At 32.8% G+C, this 22,144-nt stretch overlaps 1 protein-coding gene across 4 annotated transcripts in view; it reads right to left on the bottom strand.

Annotated features, from left to right (window-relative positions):
- The window catches only part of LOC130625378 (uncharacterized), a 31,496-nt gene extending 9,620 nt beyond the window's left edge, over positions 1–21,876 (bottom strand). Inside the window, exons 1-9 of one of the 4 annotated variants that reach the window (XM_057440459.1) lie at positions 21,804–21,876; positions 21,163–21,210; positions 7,256–7,461; positions 6,092–6,197; positions 4,812–5,069; positions 4,388–4,630; positions 3,565–3,726; positions 2,060–2,818; positions 1,084–1,161 (exon numbers count right to left, since the gene is read on the bottom strand). In XM_057440459.1, the coding sequence (XP_057296442.1) occupies positions 1,084–1,161; positions 2,060–2,818; positions 3,565–3,726; positions 4,388–4,630; positions 4,812–5,069; positions 6,092–6,197; positions 7,256–7,461; positions 21,163–21,202 (1,852 nt within the window). In that variant the 5' untranslated portion in view covers positions 21,203–21,210; positions 21,804–21,876. Of the gene's footprint in view, positions 1–1,083; positions 1,162–2,059; positions 2,819–3,564; positions 3,727–4,387; positions 4,631–4,811; positions 5,070–6,091; positions 6,198–7,255; positions 7,462–20,363; positions 20,511–21,162; positions 21,211–21,803 lie in introns of those variants that run through there. The other 3 variants (XM_057440461.1, XM_057440460.1, XM_057440462.1) reach the window with 3 other exon arrangements.
- Between the last annotated feature and the right edge of the window lie 268 nt (positions 21,877–22,144).

Below are 22,144 nucleotides of genomic sequence, written 5' to 3'. Positions count from 1 at the left end.
AAAGTAGTTAAAAATCTAATTTTAGAAGGAATTTTGAAAAGAAGGAGTTCTGAAAAGGAGTGGCAACCTTGAGATTTTTGGACATTCTCAGCTTTTTTATACTTGTAATGTGTATGCTTTTTAAAAAGTTACATTGATAGAATTTACATGTTCCCAACGCCATTTTTGTTGTGTAGCATTTTAATGTTGACAATTTTCATATAAAGGATTTCAAGGTTGCTTCCTGTTGCCAAAGCTATATTTCAAAACTATCCTTCTTATCGCCATAGTTACCATAAATATTCTTTTAGTATTTTTTTGTACTGAAGTGAATGCATAATAAACCAGCCATTTCGGCAGGAAGTTCTACGGCGTATTAAGGAATAATTCTAATCCTCTACGGAGGAGTATTTGCTTTAGTTCTCCAATTGTGCAGAAAAAATGCTCACAATATTAATAATCAATTATTTTCAACTGGAACAGCCAAAGAAGAAAAATATGAAAGTAGAAAAATGATGTTTGTAAACACTGATTTTATGAAACCTAAAAAACGTGAAAATTAATAATACAACTATTATTTATTTATTTTATTTTTTAAAAAGAATTTTGGCTTTTGGAACTACTGTTGAGCAAATACTCCCAACATTGAAAAACTTATAACTTATGTACCGCTACACTAGACTGGTATCCTTCCGTCCTTCACTAGTATCAGTAGTTAAAATGTCGACAAAAAGGAGCCCATTTTAAAGTTCTACCGGCTAAAGCTGTAGAACAATAAAGTAACTCACTATGAGTATACTAGTAGTACATACAACAGGCAAATCTTTTGATGTATGTTTATCCAAATCATAATAGTAATAGCTTCTATCTCATATTATATAGTTTTTTAACAAGAATGCAACTTTTATCAGAGAAAAATGTCCGACTTTTACCAAAACAAAAAAAAATCTAAGTAAAATTAGCCATTAAGATTCAATACAGATGAAAATTAAAAACAATTAAACTGCGAGTATATTCTTAGTTGACAGTGAATGCCTAAAATGTTACAAGAATTTTTCAATTTTAAAAGGAAATGAACATTATGAGAAACCATAAAATTTTAACCTGCTACTTTATCCCTTGCTTTCTTTGATGATGTCACAACAGTTGTTGTCGGTTGTGTAGAAGTGCTCATGAAAATGCCTAGAACAAAACAAAAACAAGTTGTCAGTGTCTATTTCTTTGCCACAGTTATCATATCTCATGTTGGAATTATTAATAGAAAAGTGCTTATGAAATAACAAGCAAATAAACACTCTTGCCCATTTCTGCTACACTATATGAGGGTTCTTCAGTGTTAAGGGTAGGGGCTTATTCGCCCCACCTCGGTAATTTTAAAAGATCTAGCCAAGACCTCAGGTAACAACTTGGTCAAAAGGAATTGCTGATGTAAACATTTTTGCTAATGACGTCATCAAATTTGCTGAACTAAGAGAAATTAGCTTAAATTTGAGACAAAATATAATATAGCAATATATACCAAGAAGTTCCCTAAAGCCTATGAAAATATAAAAACAATTTAAAAACTTTTTAAAAAACAAGTGCTAAAAAATGTTGCTCAAAAATTGTTCACCATTCGGCACATTTTCCAAAATAGGAATTTCTAGAAAATATTAAGCTAAATAAAAGTTAGGGAAAGTAAAAATTGAACAGAAGGGCTGAATTAGCCCGCCCAATCTCCTAAAAGGAGAATTAGCTGACCACACCAAAAAAGTTGGCTGACCACATCAGGAGAGTGGGCTGACCACACCAAGAACACCGGTTGAGGCCGTCATTTTATAACTTGATGGTCGAAATTTTTGAAATGGAATAAAACTTGATACATTTGCAGTATCATAGTAAATGAAACATAATTTTAGTAAAACTTTTCTGTGACGTTTTATTTAACATATTTCTTAGGTTTTAATTGAACAAAGAAATGCTGAACATCATCCAAAGTAACTTCTTTTTTTCATTTTCAGGTAAAATTGGGTGACTAGCTAGTTTTCCTGTGTCAAAATTTTGTTGATTGTTCATGACATGTGTATATTATGACACATACCTTGTCCTTTCAAGCAATATCTAGAAGCACAATAAAAGTGTCGTTCTCTACAGTAGGGATACATGCATTGTCTAACGCTGTAGTCAACAGGATTCAACTCATACACATAAAATGAAGAACAATTTTGAATCTGGATTAACTGTCTCTTTTTACACATACATGCATTTCTTGCTGTTATATCAAATACGCTATCATCATGATAACCTGCAAAGCACATTACTCCCAGAGACACTCCCATTTCTATGGTAGGTGGTGCTGTTTCAAGCCAACTATACCCAGCTGATTCACATGCAGGAATGAAACTATTTCTAATGCACCTTTCATTCAGTTTAAGATTTTCACCATTTGGGGACACAAAACGGATAGCTTTCTTATACTTCACATCACATCTCACAAGCGATGAGAAGTTATCAAAGAATCTAGTATTGTCAATCACAGTTTCATAATTTTGACAGAGATTAATTTCTGGTTCTGTGGTATTAGTTGTAATTGGCGTTGAAGTGGTTGCAGTTATTGTTTTAATTTTAGTTGTTGTTGGGTCAGCGTCTGCTGTTGTTGTTGTAATAGTTGTCACCTCAGTCAACAATATAGTCTCTCTTGTCACTGTGGAATCTACTGCTGTTGTAGCTTTTGACGTTGTTTCTATTTCATTTTCCAGGGTAACATGACTTGTTGCAGTAGTTGAGACGGCTTTTGTTGATGTTTGTTTTTTTGTTTCTGTTGTTAAATTTGTTGGAATTGTTGTCACATTTGAAAGCTCTATAATAAAGATTTTGTAAGTTGCTCATAAAGTAGTTGTGGAATAAATCCTTCATTTGCATCCAAGATGAAAAAACATTTAGATTCCTAGATAATAATTTTATAAATATCTATTCTGTACTGCTTATTGCGTATACAAAACATATATACATATTTACAGTTATAACATTTACATATCAATATAAAATTATTAGGCAGTAGATTATGGCAATAACCATGAATGTGAAGAAACAGTTACATGGATATGTCTAGAATGGTTCACACATCTCAGCAATGCTCTACAGGCAACAATTAAATATGCTTTTAGTCCTGGTGCATTGTAGTTTTTTAGGCCTTGAATAAAATCTTACTAACTGCCACAGCTAGAGAAGTCAATTGGTTTAAAATCTGACCCAAAGTTACAGAGTGAGGGCTGGCATGAGTAAATTAGCACTATTTTATGATCTCTTAATATTCTTTTATTTTGTTTATGTTACCCTTACATGTTGATAATGTTTTAATCCATATCCTTTTACAGGTCAAAAGTTATGACAACAGAAACTGCGGACAATTTTTTAAGGTTAAAAATCTCCAAATGTAAATATCTTAGGCACATAAAGCTCTTCAAAAAGAAAAAGTTTGAACAACTTTTAAAGCTCTGCAACGTAAGTTTAACATTTCATCTTGTATTTCCTTTCAGAATACAGTGTAAGTTGGTCAAAAAGAAAATGCAAATTTACATTATTGAACTACACTTAGATAATTACCTGACTTTTGCTTCACGGTACATGCTCTTGCAGCACAAAGAGGGTATTTTTGATATCTTTTATAAATATAAAAGCCACCACAGTTGATAATATCAATGGAGATAGATGCTTCACAATTACAGTGAGTGGGTGTAGAAAAACACAACTCCCTTTGAACAATCACTATAATATTAAAATGTAATGCTCAACAACTTTTTTTTTTACAAAATTATTTATTGCGTAATATTTCTAAATCAGTTAAGCGTTATAAAAGCAACAATGCTATGCCACATTTATCAAAAAAGCAAGTTATTCATTTTTAATTAAAAAAAAAGGAAAAAATTCTTGAAAATTAGCTCCCCTAAAATAGCTAAAACACTAAAGTCAAAAATTTTCCCGTAAATAACTCTTTAATTATTTGAGAGAAAATGAAAAAGAAGAGTACAGGCACATTATAACTACAAATCTCTATAAATCTTTTTTAAAAATATAATATTTTAAAAAGGACCTTTTAGGTATGATTACTAAACCTTGACCATATAAAAAAAACTTTATGAGGAAAAATATAAGTTCTCCTTCTAGTTGCAAAAAATTTCCTTCCAATCAAGTCTTTTTTAGACATGCAAAAGGGAGAGTGCATTAAATGCACATAATATGCGAGAAAAATAAGGAAAAACTTTGGCTGAAAAATCTTTTTTGCAGAAAAGTGAGGTGTACCCTCATAATTTGGGAAATCTTATAGAGAGCCTAAAAAGTTTTACATACGAAGTCCAAAAGATTTGCCAGAACTGTATTTTTAAAGAATCAACAAAAAGGACTTCATTTCATTACACAATAAATCTACCTTGTTCTTCTTTCGGGTGATCTCCTTTTAACCAACCACGAAAATAACCACCACATGGTTTAGTTCCAACCAAACTTAAATTTACAGAGCATGTGTCCTGCAACATATCATCAAACCTTATCCAACGGTAATTCATGAACTTCAAATCAGCACAATCAATGTTATTTATTGGCATATGTGGCAATGGACGTGTTGGTGCATCAGATGCATTTAAATAATTGTGACATTCTTGCCTAACTGGAGCTGCAACAAAAATGTTAGTTGTGTCTAGAATTTCCTCACAAGAACATAACACAAAAAGTCAAAACAAAATAAGTAAAAACATTTCAGGTATTTTGGTAAAAGTTCCTTCACAGGAATATGGGATAATTAAAAACCAAAAAAAGAGCCACCAAATTAATTTAAATAAAGAGAATGTACTTACTGCTTATAGTGTTTTTCAAATAGCCAGCACAATATCTGCCCACAATACGTTCGCTTATACTTCCTACTGGGTATAATATCACAATTGGGGAGAGAAAATAAACGTAAAATTCACCACAGTTGCGTACATAAATATCATATGTATGTGGTAATATACGACGTGTGATGTTGCATACCACAAATCCACCACTACCAGTAGCATTACAATTTGATTCAAAAAAATGATAGTCAAACAACTGAACAGTGCTACGTACTCGACCTAACAACATAAAAAAGACTTTTTGTGAGAGCTCCCTATCTCAAAAATTTTAAATAAAAAACTTGTTCCTGCCGCAAAATGTTTCTTCCTTTGAAGAAGAACGAACATAAAAAAACGTACAAATATCTTAGTTTTAACCACCTTATTAATCCCTAAAATTGATTAAAATTATATCTTGAGAAATTGCCATTTGCATTTAAAAACGAAAAAAAGTAGTAGATCATGGCTGCTACCACAAAGAAATCGTAATAAAAAATCAGAGAGAGGCACACCTTTAAATGACTCTGTTCATTGATTGCAGTTATTGTATAAAGAAAATTGAAGAGAGGTTAACTTTACTTGATCGACTTTTGTGATTTAAAAATGTACACATGTGCATATTATTCTGAACTGAAGGAGAGAAATTTTAAGTAGAAGTCAAGGGTACAAAGAATAAATAAACATATCATGCCAGTGAAAGTCGTAACACTAACACACAGAACAGCTTTTTCGTTTTTTGCAAAAAAGAAAATCAAAACTCAACCTTTCTGGGTCATGTTAGGATGGGGCTACGTTTTATAGTTTATTTCATACAAATTTACTAGAATTTTCATAAATTCAAGAACATAAGAACAAAAAATAGGTTGTTTTATTCCAGAAGGTTCCTGCATACAGGCAACACCAATTTCTAATGTTTTAATCTATCTACATCTGTCGCAATAGTTACGTCACATGACAATGTAAATTATACAGCAACCGTATGCAAGTGGCGACAACTGTATGATGAAACAATTGGGTATTTTAGGACTATATTAGGGTTTTTAAATACTAAAATTTTTACTAGGGTATTTTAAAAGTATCTGTTATCATATTTAAGAAAGAATTGTTTTGAGGTTTTTTCTCTTTTAACGTAGTTATTTAAATCTAAAAATCCTGGTTTATGTGCTTGCATGTAAATGATGGTTGTATCTGAATGGATGATATTTCAAATTTGATTAAATTTTAGCTTAAGAATATTTTTCCTGTAATTACTGTTTACTAACCATCTTGTTTCAATGGATGATTTGATCCAAGTGCAAATAAACCTGGAAATGTAATTATTATGCCTGAGACCAAATGTTGTACACCACAAGGCTTCCAGTCTCGGCTCTAAAACATAAAGAAAATACCATTTAATGTTGTTTTTATCAGCAAAGTAAACGTGGAGAATTGCTTTTTTTTGTATTCACAACTATAAAACAAAAGGAACATATTAATATCATTAAAACGATTTGTTGCAAATAGTATTAATCTTATACATTACTTTGATCAGCCTTTCAAGCTCTACACAATAGAGATTATAGGTTACCAAAAAAATGTATTGCTGAGATAAATCCCATGTGGTGTTTATTGACATACAAAAAGAGGAAACAAGAAACAAAATTGCAAAACACAGTTTGTGCACATAAGCAATTAAAAAGATAATTCAAGCTAAAAATCTATATTGTTAGATTTATTTATTGGTTTAGGGAGAAAGTATTAGGATTTATTTATCCTTTTATGGAGAATTAATCCTGTGCAGCTAGTGTCAAACAAATTTTATGCATAGCAAAAACATTGAACTAATTTATTTATGATTAAAATACAAGCAAATCAGATAACAAGGGTGCACAATTCTTGTAGATGAGAATAAAATGGGATAACTTTGTAACAGTTGTTTTCTTATTTTTAAGGTAAACAAAGTAGCACTTTACACTGTACAAACAGGAAAAATAATGTATAAACAGGAGCAAACTAAACTAGTGATTTAAGTATCAATGATAATGTTATTCAACTAAACAAAAAACTAGGACCAAAAAGAAATAGAATAAAAAGTTGTTCTGAATGTTATTTAAATTTGGAAATAAACACAGTCCAGTTTACAACAATGTTATTTTTCTAATTTTAATTTTTTTTAATTTTATTTAATAAAGAAACATAAAATAAAAAACATTATTCCAAAGCTTTTTTTTGAACCAAAATTTTGTTAGTTAATTTTTTATTTAACTGTTTTGCTAAAACTTTTTGAAATTAATGTATGCTATTATAGGAACAATGGTACATACATGATGATCCTCTAGTGCTACTATGTAAAAATAGCACTTTCATGGCATAAAAGGCATTCAATTATTCTATGAGAAATAAATATCCACACAATCAACATATTCACATTATTAACATTAAATTACCCGTATAACGTTCTTTGTCACTTCACTTATTTCCAACATTCTTTTTGCTTTTGGTCTGTTTACATTAAACTTTACATCAAATCTGTACCAACCACGTTCTAAATTTCTACTAGGTTGAGAACTAGCCAGATTATCAAATACCAAATGTTTCTCTGTGAAACGATTGTGATTCTCTGGCTGGCATTCATAAGCATCACTGCAAAGTGCTAAATATAAATCCACATAAAGCTGTTGATACACAAGTTGATCAGTTACTTTCAATTAGTTGAAATGCTTTAACTAGTTGCTTTTACCACAAAAGTATCCGACATGTTGGTGATTTAAAAATTAGTTGCTTGCTTTTAGACAATAGGAATGCTTTGTTTTGTACAGTATATGTATATACATAAATTGATGTCAAAGTGCGGTTGTTTTAAAACATTTTTAAAACTTGTGCAAACAAAGAACAACAAACATTGCACAGAAACAAGATTTTACAAAAATGCTTAACAAATGTTATACAAAATGGTGCAAAAAATCAAAGTATTCTGTTTTGCTTTTAAGTCAAAATGTATTCAAGTATCATACCAACTTAATTTTTGTTTTGTTTTAAAAGCTATGGTTGTGATTAAATTTTATGCTTTGTTTTCTTTTGTTATTTTAAACTATGAAATGATAACTGCGGTTGTTATTACTTTTGTTTCACTGTCTGGAGACATTGTGTTGAACAAAAAAGTTGGGGTTGTTGATCTTCTATCTAGGCGATTACTAATAAGAATCACTTGGTGGTGGGGTTTTAATTGTGTTGAACCAGTATCATTGTTAATTCGTTGTGTTTAGTTAAAGTAGTGTTCCATAGTGTTGAGTTATATATATATATATATATATATATATATATATATATATATATATATATATATATATAAACACGAAGTAATTTTAACACAAATTACAACAGAGTGCTCAATGTGTAACAGAGCAGTTATATTATTTTTATGTTTTGTTTTCAAGTAGTAAAATTAATGTAGTTTTTTCTTGAAAACAAAACATAAAAATAATATATATATATATATATTATATATATATATATATATATATATATATATATATATATATATATATATATATATATATATATATATATATATATATATATATATATATATATATATATATATATATATATATATATATATATATATATATAAGCAAATCCTTGTAAAACATGGTGGAAGTTATGTTGGAGTACACATGTGTCGCTTGCAGAGGTATACCAAGTTTTGCATTCACAAAGACCTTTACAAGACACAGAGGGAGTACTGAAGTGACAACTACACAAGTGAACAATTGCATTCCGCTTGAACGTGATGATGTTTTTGGTGAATATGTTGGTGCAGATGATTTTGAGAGTAACAATACAGAAGAACCAGAAAATGAGAAAACAACAAATTTACAAACAACAAAAGAAACAACATCAGACGGCTCCTCAATGAATGAAACAGCAACACACAAGACATCAACAAATGAAATCACAACCAATCGAAATGTTAGCAATTCGTCAACAGTCCAAGGAATACCAAAGTTGAACACAAAAATCATTTACAATCTAACTCCCGACAGTGAATGGTCAAGGGGATTAGTCCACAGCAGAGCAGGAAAAGTGAGCAGAAAAGGAAAAGAAGGCAGACAGTATGGTAGCTGTTTAAATGTTCAAAATGAAGACACAGGTGAAATAAATTGGTTAGATTTCAAAAAATGTGTGAGTGACTGGCAACCTGTTGTTGAGACAAACGAAACTGAAGAAGTACTATTATTGACTCAAGCAACTGTTACAGATGAGGTCCTAAATGCAAAGTATAAAGAATTAGCCAATTGGGAAGACAACAAAGTTTTCTCCACCATAGAAGATAAGGGTCCATCTGCAATACCCATAAGATGGGTGGTCACAACAAAGAATACAGAGGGAGGGTTTGGAAGAAGAAGATGTCAAAAATCTCACTAAGGACTCCCCAACTTTTTCAAAAGAAAGTCTTCGCATTTTACTTACAATGTTAGCAACCTATGAATGGGAATGTCACACCTAAGATGTCAAGACAGCATTTCTTCACGGCAACCAGATACAACAGGTGTGTTTTGGAAACTAAATAAAGTTGTATATGGCCTTGCTTATGCTTCAAGAGCTTGGTATCTACGTGTGAAGGAAGAGCTAATCGGCTTGGGGTTGAGAATGTCTTTATTATTAATGAAGCATTATTTTATTGGATTCAAGATTACTACTACCAAGGACTGACTGTAATACATGTTGATGATTTTCTATGGGGAGGATCCCATGATTTTTAAGTGAAGGTCATTTCGCCTATCAGAGAAACTTTTCTCATTGGATCTGAAGATTACTCCAATTTCAAATATGTTGGTGTCAATATACAACAATCTAATGGTTCTATTAACTATGACCTATAGTGATGACTTAACCAAGACTATAGTACAGTAGAGGGTTTTGGTGAAAAGCCAGTTTTGCCCCAAGACCACTGTACTAAACGAGTAGGAGTCGCTATAAATTCCTCTCACATTCGAATAACCAACTGAACACCAAACAGAAAGAAAATAGAGGAAGATTGTTGATCTTCTATCTAGGCGATTACTAATAAGAATCACTTGGCGGTGGGGTTTAATGGTGTTGAACCAGTATCATTGGTAATTCGTTGTGTTTAGTTAAAGTGGTGTTCCATAGTGTTGAGTTGAATCAATCACACTAATTTAGTATTGCGTTATACACAGGAAAGAACTATTGCGAAGATAACCTACAGGTTAGTCTTATATATATATATATTCCTAATTAACAGGGGTTACATAACTTTTGTGTTTGGCAATATTTTATAAATTTCAAAAGAATTAACTTTTCTAAGCACAATTCCAAATTAAATTCTTATACAGTCCCGATCGCGGGTAACTATGCACGATTATACGAGTACAGGTACATTAAATGCCGAGTAAAGTGCAATACCAGTACGAGTAATTGGCGAGTATACTACTCCATACCCTGAGTATAACCTCTTCCGCATGCGAGTACAGCAAGTAAATGATTTGTGAGTATGTCTGCGAGTATAAGATAAAAAACGGGAATTCATGGTAGCGTAATTTTTATCGATAGCTCACATTTGTTTGCTACCTTACACATTGTGAAAACTTTTACTTCCTATTCGCGTCGTAAGAAATAACATTTTATTTTACATAATTTTTTTTTATGTTGCAACAAATTTTCTTTAGTTTACATAAAAATGTATACGTTGCTGTAATGGCTCTTTCTCACCGAGGAGGAAACCCTTTGCTATTTACATCTGTTATCTAAATGCTTTTTTTTCTCCTAGCTAAATGCTTTGTTGCTACATTCAAACATTATTCCTTTTTCTTCGCAAGCATGAATTAAACAATGAACTCTGGAGACTAAATTAAGCCAATCGCATTTAATTTTATTGTTTTGTAAGTAACCAAAAGTAATAACGTACCCAGCAGGGAAATCTGAGATCCAGTGAGAATGATGTGCACCCAAATTTTGAGTGAGTTCCCTAATTACTTCAAAATGGGTTGTCATAAATTATGAGTGGCTTTCAAGTCTATCGTGTAGCTATCAGCATTTCGCCATTTTAAAAGATTAAAGGAGCATTTCAGCACTAAATTTTAGCACTAAATTGCACTAAATTTTGTTTCTATGAAGCTTTATGTTCTTATATGTAAAAAAATTATATTAAAAAATAATGTGTATCAAGGATATGCATCTTAGTTAAAATGCATAAAAATAAACAAAAATAGTGAATTATTACAGATCGTCTGTAACAACGATGTACGGAAAATTCTTCCTCATGTTTTTATAATTTTATTATCAATTCTCATCTTATCATAGTGTGCATAATAAAATGAGCGGCAGTAATGGGGAGGACAACGTTTCACATGTCTTATTAATTGTATTTTTAATTTTTTTCACATATTTTGTGGGCACCTGTTGTTTAAAAGTAGCGAATATAAAAAAGAAAAGAAAGAATGAATATCATTCAAACTAAATTGTTACATTTTTTACTGTTTTTTAATAGCATTTATCAATTTAGTCCTGGGCATTAGCTTGTGAAATACATGTCAATAACTGGTAAACATGATACCTGCTATATTGTTCTATTACCAGAAGCAAAGCATTTCAATATTCTCAATGTGATTGCAAAGATATAAATAGATTAGAATAACATTCAACACAAAAGAAAAATTTATCTCCAGAATCGTGTTTTAGAGAGAGTGAGGAGATCTTTATAACACAGACAACTAAATTTCATTCGGTATTTTTAGACTTAAAAATCATTTTCCAGAAGTGAAGTTGGTTTGTTTGTTTGTTCAGAAGCAAAAGAGTTCGATTGAAAGTTACGACTCCGTCGTAAGGCAATTGAGGTTCTCCCTTGTTCTGGCTATCATATATACCTTGCGTTGGTGCGCACTTTCCCGCAGTTGAGTTGAATATAACGCGAATCAGTTTAGACTCGTCTGGCTCTTCAATTGTCAGGTCCCTGTGGCATGGTTCCAAATGGGACTGCTGATTCGATCGTAAATCAACAAAACGCCAGGGCTTATAGTGTTAGCATGTAATCTCAATGCCAGCTTCAACTCACTATTGAACATAGAAAACTAACGAACAAAGAAAATAACACTGTAAAAATAGTGTTTTTCAATAAATCCAACACCAACATAAAAGAATATTGGCCGCAAGTGCATTCTCCGCCAGTTTCTCGATTAATTATATCGTTTGTCTTTCGAGCACGCTAGGGAGTACTGTGTGAGTACAGTAGCAAAAATGTGCGAGTATTTTTGACGTACTCGTACGTGCATTATACTCGTCGCGTACTCGTGGAATACACAGGGAAGAAATTACTCGTACCCGTAGTTTAATACTCGTGTATAGTTACTCGCGATCAGTACGGTATAATATGAAAAAGAGAATTTAAGTATTAGTCTTGCTGCCTTTTCATAATCCAGTTCTATTTAAAATGTGAAATGTAGAAGTGGAATTTGTTGATGTAGTGAAAGTAGGTCATGTCGCATAATTAAAAATATCACATTAAATCTTTGAAAACAAATAATGTTAAATTATTCTTTTGCGTTAAAAATGGCAGTATGCAAGTAAAAAACATGAAGTATTCGACCAATGTTTTAGAAGAAAATGTGCTGGAAAAGGCTGTTACCAGGCATCTGAGAACATGGAATTTTAAAATTTTTCCAACAGAATGCCCAATCGAAATTCTAAATGAATGCCTAACGACCTCAATTAAGAATTTCTAGCTATAACACACTGTAAGGAGCCCTAAATAGCTCAGCTAGCACTAAGAACCAGCAAGGTTTAAGTCCAATGCTAGAAGCAATTGGCCATTCTACTGTGATTTTGAATTTTACTAAATAAAATGTGGCGATGCATAATGTGTAGATAGATCTCTTCCAAGGTTTTTTACATTTGTACTCAGGCGACTTATGACGCAACCCTATAAATTCTGTGTGAAAAAAAAATTTATTGCAGCCTTAAAGGGATCCCGAGGTACTTTTACAAGTTGGACTTACCTGAAAGATTTTCATAAAAAATTCCCAATGACATATTCACTTTTTGTTAAAAGTTCATGTAACCTGAGATATCGTTTTTTAAATATTTGTTTTTCTTGCTGCCTTGACAGCCGCTTCGATCTTCTTGTTCGTTAAAAATTTCAGACTAGCTCCAGTCCCTTTTAGTGGCACGTGACTCTATTATGTAGTAATTTAGTAGCGCTTACAAATTAATGACTTTCGTTTGCTATTATTAATGACTTTCATAGCCAAACACAATTAATATACTGTCGCAACAAGTTAAAAAAATTCAACGTACTTTCCACATGGATCTCTGTACAAATGATTTGTTTTTTTTAAAAAAAAATAATTCAACATGATATTCTAGCCGTCTAAGCAATAAAACAAAAAAACTAATATATTAGCAGCAGGTGTGTGCACGATTTCTTTATTCAAATTTAAAAGAATTTATTTCAACAAACAGGTTGTAAAAATTACTGATCTATAGCCTGTCGACCTAGGCGGGGTATGATGCTCAAGTGAGTATTGCCAACCTTGTTCTCAACAATCCTTGGGGGCGAGGTTGCCAAAGTTACTCAGTAGATGATATATTTTTTATTAAAAAATATTAAAAAATTAATAGAAAAGAATACTACTTTAATTCATCCCACGATAAAGAGAGCCAGAAATTACTGTCTAATTAAAGTTTGTTTTCCTGATTTTCTTCTAATATGTAGCGCAAACATCAACGTAGTATAGTAAACTAAACTCATCATTTTTCCCTTTTGCGATAGCGCGCTAAAATAAGCAGGGTTACAAAAGCAGGACAGACATCAAAGCGCAAAATCAGAAAAGAGAGACAGGTATCCTGTCTAACATCAACGCAGCTCTGCACCTCCATGATTAGACCTTTTAAAAGCATACATCATACATGAATGTCCAACGAAACCCTCATAACTCGCCATTTTTAGCGTTGACAAATAACTGCTGTGGCTGAAGGTAAACACAGCAAAGTCTAAAGTCATGATAAGTAGCATTGCAGCCAAGTGTGACCTTGTAGTTGGAAAGTGGCCTTGTGGAGTTTGCAGGAAAGGGGTTGGTAGTAACTCAATTTTTTGTCAGACTTGCAAGCATTGGGTACATAAGAAGTGCAGTAGTATTAGTGGAAGGTTAAGAGCTGGCATACAGTTTGTATGCAAGCGTTGCAAAGGTGAGATTATAGAGAATGAAGTATTTCCAGCTTTAATGATGTACAACAGTGGCTCGTTAGAGATAGTTAAGAACTTCTGTTACTTAGGTGATATGTTGGGCAGTGAAGGGGGTGTTGGAAGAAGTGTTACTTGCAGGATAGGTTCTGCTTGGAAAAGGTTTAGAGAGTTACTTCCTTTATTGACTAGCAGAGTCCTGTCAATTAAGGTAAAAGGTAGATTGTATGAGGCCTGTGTAAGAAGTGTTATGTTGTACGGTAGTGAGACATGGGCAGTGAAGCAGGAAGATCTTGACCGTTTAGAAAGGAATGATATGAGAATGGTTAGGTGGATGTGTAATGCCAGTCTGAGAGACAGAAAGAGTTCAGATGAGCTAAGAAGCAGGCTAAGTCTCCGTAGAATTAAAGATGTTATCCAGATAAGAAGATTGAATTGGCTGGGGCACTTGGAAAGAATGGAGGGGGATAATTGGGTAAGAAAGTGTAGAGACTTGATAGTTCCTGGGGCAAAGCCCAGAGGCAGACCGAGAAAGACTTGGCAGGAGGTTATAAGGACAGACTTGATAGAGAGGAAGTTGAGTTTAGATCTAACACAGTCTAGATCAGATTGGAAGAGGGTCGTTAATATACCCCGTCCAACCCATGCTAGCATGGAAAACGGACGTTAAGCTGAGAATGATGATGATGATGATGATGATGCTATATTCGCACTTATTAGAATACTGTGGCAGCTTCTAAATTTTTAAACTTAACAAAACACAAAAAAATGTTTTGGCTACCTCCTAAATAAAAAATATTATTTTTACCGGAGAAAAGCAAAGAAAAAATAAGAAATAAAATAATAATAGTTATAATTGCGTAAATATTAAAGTTCAACGCAGAAAAAACGTCATTTTATTAAATATATTACGTCTGATCGCACAAGGACTAGTGACTTTTTATGTGCGATTTTACCAAGTCAAATAATTGCCGACGCGAAGGTACATGTTTTGAAAATATGTTGGTAATTACCTTTGGCAAATGCCGAGTGCCGTCTCAAATTACAAAGGTTGTAACCGCCCTTAATCCTATTCGTGCTGGAGGGGGAGGGGTGATGCAGCCCCCTCTCCCTTTCCTCTTCAACTTTTTCCATAACCTTTCATGGGCTTATAGTCACACGTTGATATTTTGTTACTCTTATTTGCCTTCCAAAATATATCCTTTTGAAATAAAAATCATGTTGAATGATCAGTAACTTTTACAACCTGCGTTTTAAATAAAAGTCCCTTGAAATAAAAATCATGCACAACTTATGTCTCAAAAGTCATTTTTGAAATAAAAATCATGCACAATTTATTTTTCGTTTGATTGCTCAGCTATGGGAGAACATTCGCAGAATTATTTTAATTTTTTTTAAAAAAATAATTGTTCGTAGAGAGCTTTCGTTTCACTATGCCGCGCGAAGCTATATGTTCTGGCTATTCAGTTGGTAATAATTAAAGCGCTACTGAAATAATACGTAACAGGGTCACGTGCCACTAAAAAAGACTGGAGCTAGAATGAAAATTTTTAACGAAGAAGGTCGAGCAACAAGAAAAATAAATATTTAGAAAGCTATATCTGGAGTTACATGAAGTTTTAACAAAAAGTAAATATATCTTTTAGCATTTCTCATGCAAATCTTTCAGATGAGTCCAACTTGTAAAAGTACCTTGGGATCCCTTCAAGTATTGATGTGTGTAGTTTATTATGTCAAAAAGTTGTAATTTTAATGACTAAGAAATTACTAAAACGCACTTTTTCGTGCCTTTATAAATCGAGTCTTGCGCGCTACATGCACTATTAACTGACCGCAGAAAGGGTAATAAAAGTGCATCTAAGGTCTCAGTCTCCTCATAAAAAATGGTATTTTCCAAAATTTCTAGTTCTTGCAATTTTCTGCGTCATAATTGACGTTTAAAAGTGATGTGTCTATTTTAAAATCACTAACAAGGACATCTCCGATGCGCTTTTATACCACTTTGTGTGGTCAGTAAGTGATGCCTATAGTACACAACACACTCAAGAAAAGTACATTTTGGCAACTTGACAGTACATGAAATGTGGGAAACAACATTTTTCTGTGTCGGCAACTTTGCTAACATAGTTAAGCTAACACATCAACATCTAAGGCTGCCATGACGATGTCATTATTTTCTACAAAAACTTTATAGGGTTGCACCATAAGTCACCCAAGTGTGAAGTTGTAGGAAAATGAAAGTTTACTACTTGAAAAATCCACCATTTTAGTCTCAAATTAGCAAATTAAATGCATATTAGATTGCATAATAATAATAATAATAATTTAAATTCTAGTTGTTCATTTATTAAAAGGACAGGAGATAAACATATTATACAAATTATAATAATGGGCTTTCCAACAACATCTAAAAGCAGCCAGACCGCATTTAAAAATCATTCTATTAAGGTCTATTTTGTTTTGTCTCAAGGACCTATAAGCTTATTCATCGAAGGAGAAATGAACCCTAACGCAGAACTAAATTTGATAAGGTAAAGTATGACACCAGAGTTCTTATCAATTACGTATATAATTCCTGTTTTTAAACTTTCTGTTTTTACATTATGGACTTCACCAAATTGGCGTCAGAACAAACTCCCAGCTTGATAATGTGATAGGTGTTGTCCTTCACAGAGACAATGTCTGGTCTAACAGATTTGAACAGGGTAGGTGGGTTTAGAAACCCTGATATGTCTACAACACAGCGACATTTTCCACTTGACTAAGATGTACAGTAATGTTGTATAGTATATACAAAATCAGGGAAAATAAGATAAAATGGCAACAGGAGTTAAAGATATTTAAAGGAAGTGTTTTTACCATTTTTGACCAGGACAAAATGTGATTTTGAGTTAAGTTCTCTGCAACAAATTTGATAATGATACTTTTTAAGACAATGAGTGAGACCAAGAACAGATTTTGAATATTGGCGCGGGTGAAAGTTGAGCCAGTGTCAAAATTGTCTCATAAATATCACAATTCTGCTTAAAGGCGCGTAATCACCCTTATCAAAAAAATTAACATATCCATTTTTTATATTTATTTCAGACTTTTATTTTAAGTTCAGACGGAGTTATGACTTTTCTGAAAGTTTGAGGATGTAAAACGTACTAGAAATGGAAATAATGGTACTTTAATATCTTGAATTTATTGTTTGTTTTTTTCCAGCAGCCATATTTAACGATCTTGTTGATCTCTTATTTTTGTCTAATAAGCGGGCCGTCGCAAAATGTTCGTGTGAAACCGTAGGTAAACAAACGGCCTTAACTTTAAATGAGCTCTGAGATAGAGTTCGATAAAATCGCCAATATGGTTAGGCACCGTTCACCATGCTGTTCTTTTTGGTTTGTTTTATCTTTGCAAAACATGTCATCAAAAAGTGGAAAGAAATTTAGGTTCTGTTTAAGAAAGTGGCTGCGCGTAAAAACATCCGTATCACTTTCTGCACTTAAATTTAATTTTCTTCTATTCTATTTGTCATTGTTTTTGGAGACCAGACAAAACAAAACAGAAAGAAGAAATCACAGCATTGCCAGGGTTATAAATTATGATAATTAATGCTTATCACGCTCTTTCTTTTTTTACAGGGATTACGATATATTATAAGCCAAAATACCCAACAGGGGAGAATGCTCATTGTGATAGTTGAAGATAGTTGCAGCACTATGGAGATAATTAAATTTAGAGCATGAAAGGAGAAATTCTGAAAATTTAGATATTCTAATTGTCTAGATCTGATACTGTCTCTATAAGGAAGCGACTAACTGTTTGAACAAAGGAAAATAATCAAAAAGTAAGACAGCTAATTGTCTAGATCTGATACTGTCTCTATAAGGAAGCGACTAACTGTTTGAACAAAGGAAAATAATCAAAAAGTAAGACAGCTAGCGAGGCGAAGCTGTCTTCAAAAACAACAACAAGAAGTGGTCAGTGTTGCAAAGAAGTCTGATTTCAGTAAGATAAAACGTTTAAATAATAAAGAATAACACAGAAACTTCGATTGATTTATCTGATTTATCGTGCTCGAAACTTTGTGGATACATTTATAAAAGCATTACGATGGAAACACAGCTACGGATACTCTCCCTCATTCCTTTTTTTTCTGTAATCGAATAAATCCAGCAACCATGCGATCGATTTTGCCGTGCGCTTATTATCACATGATTCGTGCAATGAAATGTAATGGCGGTTCTGTAGGCTAAGAGAAATTGGGGTGAGTTTGCTATTTCTATGAAACATTTGAACATGTTCTGGTTGTCAGTTTTCAATAAAATTTTTAGGATAATGTTTTCTCATGTATATCTTTCAATTTTTACTATAAAATAGGTACCTCAAAAAAGTTGCCTACAGGGTGATTACGCGCCTTTAATCAAAGTAGCTTCAAATTAGTAGATAGACAAAGGCTATTTCAGTGTGCTATATAAATATTAATTGACTAATTTAAACTTATCTAAAGTTTTTATTGGTGTGTGGTTAACTTTCTCCAGATAGCATTTAAGTTTTGTTGCTGGCTTTGCTGCTTTAAAAAAGCAGTTTGATCTGCTAAACAATGCTAAAACATTTCTTTTTTGTAACTCTTATTAACGCCCCTCTCTAATAAAAGTGCACCTAAAAATTTTTAAAATGTTATAAACGCCCAGGGCGCATATTGCTGAAAATGCGATATTCTTAAAAATATGTTGGAGAAACAAACTCTGTACTTTATATATCTTTACACATCTTTGTATATCTTTGTGAATATTGGTTCTTTAAAGCTTACCTCCCGAGAAAAATTAAGTTGACCTAAATTGGCTCATATTCATACGTGATTTACGAATGTAAAGTTTATTTTCCTTAATTCGCACTTATAAGTTAAAATGCCTATTCAAAGATTCAAAAATTCACCTCCGACACGAGGTAAAACATCCGCAATGTTGTTTTATAAATTTCTTCACCTTCAGTGCTCTGACGTCACCTGTTAGAAGATCGTAAATAATCTTCTGCATTGAAATTCTTTACTCAAACTTTAATAGTGAAATTCATTGCTAATGAGTATTTTTACCCCCGTGAAAATATCAGGAAACTTTGAAAATGAATATATACTAACTTTGGTTGAGTAATCATCATTCAATTGCAATACCCAGAAGTTGTGCAGCAAAAAAAGATGAGCAACAGGGAGGATTTCAATTTGAGCAGGCGAAATACTAGACCAAGCACTGACTCGGATTTCAGTTGGGAGAGCTGCTGTGATGAGGATACTATTCAAGAAGAAGTCGCTTAACGTGTTGCTGTTGCTGTAAGGACGTGGTGCAAGTGTGGAATCCGCGAATATTTTTAATTTGATCATTGAGTTTTAATAGGTAAACGAATTCGAATTAGAGTTCGATGAATGACGATAAAAATGAAAAAATCTACTAACCTTCTTCCTTTTGTTTTTTTCTTTCTAAAGTCAAAGAACTCGGAAGTAAAATGAGCTTCCTAGATCTTAAAATTCTTTGGAAGTGTATCCTCTCTCTTGATTAGTTAGATCCATATAGTTCGTTGTTTTGGATCTTTGGGAAAGTTGAAAAAAAATACACCTTGTTTCTTTTGGTGGTTAAGACAACTAGGTAAGTGGGCAAGAAGCCATATTACTATTTAAAAAAAGGATTCGTCCTTATTCATCAACGTGTGGACCTTTTTTTACAAATCACATCACATCCGCAAAGTTTCGCCTCTCATCCCGGGGGTATGAATGTGAGCTTCTAACTAGTGACGTCAGGCGCATAATTATACTCTTAAATGCTCACTTGCAAAATAGCGAACAAGTGAGGTGAAGGCTTAAAAACATGAGGTAAACATTGCCTGGTTTCTTGAATACTGTAGTGATTTTAACAAAATAAACGTTAAATTGTTTTTTCTGAAGATGTTATGAATCGATTTAGGTCAACTTGATTTTTCTCGGGAGGTAAGCTTTAAGGTCAAAGGAGTATATATAAGTAGCTTAGATTAGAAAATAAAATATCATTAAACAATTCTGAAACTTTTTCTATAATACTGTTGTTGTTAGAAAGTATTGCGCCTCTTGGACAATCATACAGACACCACGACCGGACAAATCAATTACGTTGAGCTAATAAAACTTGCTCTTAAAAAAAGTTGATAGCTAGCTAGTTACGAAAAAACAATCAGCTAGCTACAGTTTCTTTATAAAATTCCTGGAATTAAAGTTAATAGCCAAAATTTGACTTTGTGGTCTTCTTTTTTTGCCTGTCTAGGTTTGCCCAGGATGCGCGCACACACCATGTAGCTAGCTAGTTAAACATGACAAAAAAAGCGATTCTTTTTTTACTTACCAAAATACTTGGTCCCGTTATTTTCTAAAGAAAACATCTTAAAATACCTTTTAATTTAGAGCTACAAGTTTTGACTATGGTCTTCTAAAATTTAAACACTCTCAGTAGCACGTGGCGAACAAGTCTACCATATTTGTTTATTATAGTGGTTTAAATGATTGATTATGCGCCCCTGGTGCTCAACCCCCTCTTCTCTTTGTCCGAAATAAGCAGCTACTTCTGGGAGTAGAAGAAATATCAAAACGAAACGTCGCCAGTACCGAAGCGCTCAAGTCTAGTGAAGAGGACAAGAGAAAAATTTGTGTATGACAAAATTTTCATCGTTGGTTGTGATAATCAGAAAAAAGAAGTAACTTTCTCCCCTTTTTTTTAAAATTATTAGAGGTAGAGCTCTTGGTCGTTGAATTCGTAAGCGAACGGCTGTATGCGAAAAAAGGCAGTGACAAGTCGGTCCCTTATAATTAATCGGCCAAATAAGCACATTGCTGTTTTTAGTTGACTTAAAAGAGCCCTGGAGTCGAGTTGCTAATCCCAGGAATATCTTATTTTACTAAATTATAATGCCCGTATACGTCTATCCGTCCGTATACGTCTGTCCGTCCGTCCGTCTGTCTGTCACGCAAACTGGTGGCTTAGCTGCGCAATAGCGAGAAGCACGCAATGCGGTATAAAAAGGGCGGGCGAACCCGTGGATTTTCCACGGGCTGACGACTAGTTTTACTAAATTATACGTACATAAATATTAAAATATAAAGAGATTCTGAAAACAAGTACTGAAAATACCAATAGCAATGCTTACCTGGTGTAAGAACCACAAACATGAAGATTGCTACGTGCATTGTGTATCCTGAAGAAAAAAACAGATGAGAAAATTACTACGTTTGTTCTGCTCCCTAGATAGCATTACCATTCTAAACTTTTAAGAGGATGTAGTACACTGAACATTCTTTAGAAACCTCAGGAAGCTTTGTTTATTTAGTAAATGGGTTCTTACTGACATTCCGGCTTGTTTTAGACAGCGAAAAGAATTTTTTTCACACTTGCTTCAAATTCGTGCTTTCTCCGGCTCTGTTAAAGGTTTGAGACAGCAAAATGTAACTGTATATTTTACTTTATTCATACCAAGTCACTCAAGCTTTAGGTTTAGCTTAAGTTTAAGACTTTTGTATCAGCGTTGGAAAACCTGTTTTCAAAATTTCTCAGAGCGTGGCATTTTTGTATTACAACGGTCAATAAAACTAATGGCGAAGTTGAAACGAAGTTAAAATTTTTCTTTTGTCATCTTAAAAAAATTTTCTGTTTCGAATATGTCTCTACCCTTCTTAATGTTTCCAAAAGTCTTTTATAACCAGCTGTGTGTAGTTCTCACGCTCACGAAAAGGGCTTGTTACATTGGTAACAGGAATACACAAAAAGGTTAAATTACATACAAAAGTATACCTTTTATTTTTTTTCAGCTTTTCTTGAAAATTTCTCTTGACTTTTGTTTATGTTCCGTAATGGGCAATTAATACCACAAAAAAATTTAACGGAAGCATAACTTAACACTAATTTGGTACAATTAACTTATGCTATTGTCTTTTTAAATTATTCCGTTTTAAATCCTAATTTATGCCATTGTTTTTCTGTTGTTCTCATAAATGTTTTTGTCGGCATCTACAGATGCTAATTTATTCATCAATTCCTAATGTCATCATTATGCTACAATTAGTAATTGCTGTAAAAGATGTTTTCAACTCTAAAAGGAAATGACGTTATTATAGCTATTATACCAAATCCTG

The sequence above is a fragment of the Hydractinia symbiolongicarpus genome, chromosome 14, assembly GCF_029227915.1.
Source record: "Hydractinia symbiolongicarpus strain clone_291-10 chromosome 14, HSymV2.1, whole genome shotgun sequence".
Classification (NCBI taxonomy): Eukaryota; Metazoa; Cnidaria; class Hydrozoa; order Anthoathecata; family Hydractiniidae; genus Hydractinia; species Hydractinia symbiolongicarpus.
Note: the sequence above shows the minus strand (reverse complement) of the source record. Positions and strands in the feature narration are given on the sequence as shown.